Genomic DNA, 4,630 nt, shown 5'->3' with positions numbered 1-4,630 from the left:
CAGCACTTTGGGAAGCCCAGGTGGATAGATCACTTGAGGTCAGTTCAAAACCAGGCTGGCCAACATGGCCAAACTCTACTGAAAGTACAAAAGATTAGTTGGGCATGGTGGTACACACCTGTAATTCCAGCTATTTGGGAAGCTGAGTCATTGCACTCCAGCCTGTGAGACACAACGAGACTGTCTAAAAAAAATATGTCCTATATAACACTACTTTTACCTGAGTACATAAAAGATTTTGGAAATTCTGGGAAAAAAATTCTACTAGCTATAAGCTATTTAAATACTGTTGACAGAAATTATCAGAGGGAAATCAAAATCATGTAAACAGCATACTCAAATAAAAGAATGAGATAAAAGTTTAAGAGTATAATATTTTTTATTCACTGATAGCAAAGCCCTGTAAGGGGAGCCTTTGCCTAGTCCTCCGACTCTGATTCATCTTCATCTTGACTAATCTGGAAGTAACGAAGTTCATAGGTCTCCTTGTCAGATGCAACCACTCGAAGCCAATCACGAAGATTGTTTTTCTTAAGGTATTTCTTGGTAAGGTATTTCAAATACCTTTAAAATAAAAACATAAATTTCATTAAGAAATACAATTCCTACTATGTAAAGGTTTATTGTATGAAAAATATACATCATTTTCATCTTTTCTGTACCTAGCTTCCTCCAAAATATTTCATCCTTCCTTTCACACTATGCATTGTGCAAGACTGTTAGGGTAGCATCCTCTTGTCATACTGCCACAGCCAAATTATTTAAGCAATATGATTTTACTCTTCAAATATATTATGTGTGTGTATATATATATATGTGAAAACGTTAATACCCCCTTGACCACTATTAAGCCCCCTAACTCCCAATCCCACCCTGGCTCAAGAGGAAACCTATTAATAGGGTTAAATTCTTACTATGCTCATTAAGTCTCAACTTCTTTGAAAATTCTTAGGCCCTCTCTACATGTAATGTAATCAGAGTTGTATTTCACAGTAATTTTCTGATTATCTGTAAGATCCTTGAGGACAGCTACTACATTTTTATCTCTGAATCCTTAGTGATTATAATCTCAGTTAACATGTACTGAAACCACTTTAGTCCAAGCCATCATCGTTTCTTACTGAAATCAGCTCTTACATCTTCAGTTTCCACCAGATGTATCACCTTAGTCTTTTTCAGCCACAATAAACAATTGCTTCCCCTTACACATCCCATGGCTTTCAAGATCTGCTCCCCAGATACCCTCCCACCTCATGCATTCCTCCCAAAACACTACACCCCAGACACACTGGCTTTGTTACTATTACTTTAATCCACCAGGCTTCTGGTTCATCCTGCCTGTAACAATTATCCCCCAATTGCAAGGCTCACTTCTGTATTTCATTTCCTGAACAACTTATCAACTTACCCAAAAACTTTGCAACTAGCTTTATGCCCTTACAGCACTTATCACTGCTTGATTAATTCCATTTCACTCTCTCCCTTCTCCACTAGAAGTTTCTTGGTGGTGGTTAAACTGCCTGCTTGGTTCACTGTTGGGTTACCCAGTCCTGTGCTGCCCATGTAGTACTGAATATATGGTGAATAAATTGAACAAATAAAAACTGGCAGCAAGGTGTTAAGACTTTGCTTCTGATCGGCTACCTCTCCTGAATAAATAACTAAAACCTTAAAAAATTTTAAGAAAAGGTTTGTATCATTAAGTTGAGACAATCCTCCTATGTACACATTTGACATGTTTCTTGCAACACACTCAAATACTAAAGTACTCAGCATTAAAGGTTATATACAACTTGGATTTACAGGGCCTGTAATTTACGGGACCGGGACCGTGGACACAACTGCCCTATATTCTAGCAATAAATTACACTTACAACTAGAATCAGCAATTGGCACTCATTTACTGAATTTCCCATTTATGTAGGCCTTTAGTAAGTTCTTATTTATTCTTGCATATAAACAGAATACATGTAATAATTACATATTCTATGAAATATTCCAAAAACTACTATAATTTTATTAAAATTTGCAAAGGTACCAACCTTTTAGAGAATTGTTTCTCAGAAACAACTGTGATTTTATTCTTGAAGCGTTCAATGTGAACAACATTCCCGAGATTTCCAGTTTTGCCATTGACTTTAACCTTCTCCCGTAGAAATTGTTCCTATTTTAAAACAGAAAAAATGCACAACTAGGGAAGAGAACCCTAGATATTCACTAGGGAAGGTACCCTAGGAATACAGCTTAGGTTATTATCAAATATTACATATTTAAACCACTATAAATAACTCAGATTATAAAAATGAGCCGAGTAGAATGATACTTACAAAATTTCCAGAATCAAAAATTCCATCTTCTACTGGATGAGTGAGGTCCAAATTAAACTTCCAGGTTGACCTTTTGGGCTTCTTGTCTTTCTGCTACATAAATGTGAAATAATTATGTAGCTATATAAAACAATTTATTCAATTGGTACAAACAATTTTAAAGTTTGTACCAATGCAATGTGTACAATGTACTGTGAGGTTACATACACAGAAATGTAACAAAAATAAAAATTACAAAACCCCACCCACCCCGGGAATGATGTGAACCTCTAACCAAGTCCTAATATGTTCAAGTTGTCAAAAGGTTATGGACTTTGTTTTCCATACCACCGATGTTCAATTTTAAACTATCATGCTTTACTGCCACCCCACTGCAGATGGAAACAGATTAGTAAACCTCCTAGCCCAAGCACAGTTAAGTGCCAGAGCTAGGATTCCATCCTTACGTTGTTATAGGCAAGGGAAGAGGACTTCGGTTAAAAAAAAAAAAAAAAAAGAAAGAAAAAAAAAATTTAAAAAACAACCAAATAAAGGCCAGGCACGGCCCCAGCACTTTGGGAGGCTGAGGCAGGAGGATCACTTGAGGTCAGGAGTTTGAGACCAGCCTGGCCAACATGGTGAAACCCCATCTCTAGTAAAAATACAAAAATTAGCCAGGTGTGGTGATGCATGCTTGTAATCCTAGCTATTCAGAAGGCTAAGTAGGAGGATTGCTTGAACCCAGGAAACGGAGGTTGCAGTGAGCCTGATCATGCCACTGTACTCCGACCTGGTGGACAGACTCTGTCTCAACAAAAAAGAAAAGCCAACACCGTGGAATTTAAATTTTCCATATCCAAACCTTTTATACCAAGACCATATAATACGGCTACATAAGCAAAATGTTGCTGTAGCCAGTAACCAGGTACATTCACTGTAATATAAACAAATCAGTATTTATCAGATGATAACCTCCAATTTCGATCCACCCAAATGGCTACCAAGCATTACACCTTAGTTTGCTTTCTCAGGTAGCACGGTAACATGTACCAAAAGAAAATCACTCAGTTGGCGCAGAAGTTAATTTGGGAGACACAAACAATTCCTGTCTAATGGAACAGATAACCCTGTAGGGTTTATGGCCATGCTGAGCATTACCCAGCTTTGTAGCTAGCCCAGCAATTTTATCCTAACTTTTTCTGTAAATTACACATATATACCTATCTTTTCAGATATTCTTAGGAACATTTTAACATCTTACTGGTTCCCTTACTAACGACTTAAGTACAATATCTGAAGCATGTTCATTTCACATTGCTGGAATCTAGGCTTTTACTTTTCTAAAAATTACTTCACAGAGAAGCTTCTTCCCTAACTGAAAGTTCTCAGAAACTTCTGTGATGTCGGCCATCGCGGGAGCTGAGCGCCTCGGAGTTCCCTCTGGCCTGGCACAGGTCGTCAGACCGGCCCGATTATTCACCTTTCCCCTACCCAGTCCAGAGTGGCAAAAGCATTATCAGGCGCAAGACAGTAAATAAATGGCTGAGATTGCAGTACCAGTGGCCAATTTACAGCTGTGCCTCCCTCTTTCCCGCGTGTCCAAAACCACCCATTCTAAACCAATTCCGAGGCCAGCTCCAACTCCACTAGACCGCATGGCAGATGCCAGAAGTCTCGAAAAACAATTCAGGATCCTCGCGTTTTGGTTGTGTTTCTGACCCAGCCTCCACTACTCCCCTCCCTTTATCTCGACTGAGACGTCCCCACTCGACAGATGCAAAATTCGTTAGAGCAAAAATCATTAAATTGCCGCACAACACTCCCACCAAGACATCGCTCACTCACCGGCGCCATCTTGCGAGTCGGCCGCGCGAGCAGAGAGGAAGCTACGACCGAGCGTCTGTATTTATACCAAAGCGTGCTGCGTCACGCGCTGAGAGCGTCAGATTGTCGCCTCCAGGAAAAGAAAGCAGGAGGAGCGCGGAGGACGGTAACCTAGGAAACCAGTGCGCGGCCCCACGCCAGTAGGGAATCGGCTTTCTGCCGGCGCACGCGGGTGGCAGTGGTTGAACTGACTCTCAGGTTTCCGCTCCTGGCTGTACAAGCTGATTGATCGCAGCGGCCCCTACAGTTACCTAGTGGCTGCTCCCGGATACGGACGCACGCGAGGGATGCAGGGGTCATCTTTCACTAATCACCGGAATCCCCTTTCCAATCAGGGCAAGACAGTGTCTCGGGTTGCTTTGGGATCTCCTCTTTTATTGCAGTTATAATCCTCCAGCCAAAAAGTTATTTGTTTGTGTTTTGCCTGTGAGCCTCTTTTT

At 40.5% G+C, this 4,630-nt stretch overlaps 1 protein-coding gene across 2 annotated transcripts; it reads right to left on the bottom strand.

Annotated features, from left to right (window-relative positions):
- Window positions 1-360: 360 nt before the first annotated feature.
- On the bottom strand, window positions 361-4,261 carry RPL22L1 (ribosomal protein L22 like 1). Of its 2 annotated transcripts, none has more exons than XM_023213457.1 (4): window positions 4,152-4,261; window positions 2,328-2,420; window positions 2,043-2,164; window positions 361-564 (listed from the first exon to the last, which is right to left on the bottom strand). In XM_023213457.1, exons 1-4 carry the CDS (start codon window positions 4,158-4,160, stop codon window positions 420-422), a joined length of 369 nt encoding a protein of 122 aa, XP_023069225.1. In that variant the 5' UTR covers window positions 4,161-4,261; the 3' UTR covers window positions 361-419. The 2 variants fall into 2 exon arrangements, with proteins under 2 accessions (XP_023069225.1, XP_023069226.1); XM_023213458.1 differs by having other exon boundaries at window positions 2,328-2,417; window positions 4,152-4,205.
- Window positions 4,262-4,630: the final 369 nt, after the last annotated feature.

Source organism: Piliocolobus tephrosceles, chromosome 2 (genome assembly GCF_002776525.5).
Source record: "Piliocolobus tephrosceles isolate RC106 chromosome 2, ASM277652v3, whole genome shotgun sequence".
Lineage (NCBI taxonomy): Eukaryota > Metazoa > Chordata > Mammalia > Primates > Cercopithecidae > Piliocolobus > Piliocolobus tephrosceles.
This window is presented reverse-complemented; position numbering and strand designations above follow the sequence as displayed.

Excerpts from the sequence above, each read along its gene's own strand:
- RPL22L1 (XM_023213457.1), bottom strand. Across the intron at positions 2,165-2,327 it reads TTTTTGATTCTGGAAATTTT|GAACAATTTCTACGGGAGAA; the intron begins GTAAGTATCATT and ends GTTTTAAAATAG. Across the intron at positions 565-2,042 it reads GAGAAACAATTCTCTAAAAG|GTATTTGAAATACCTTACCA; the intron begins GTTGGTACCTTT and ends TTTATTTTAAAG.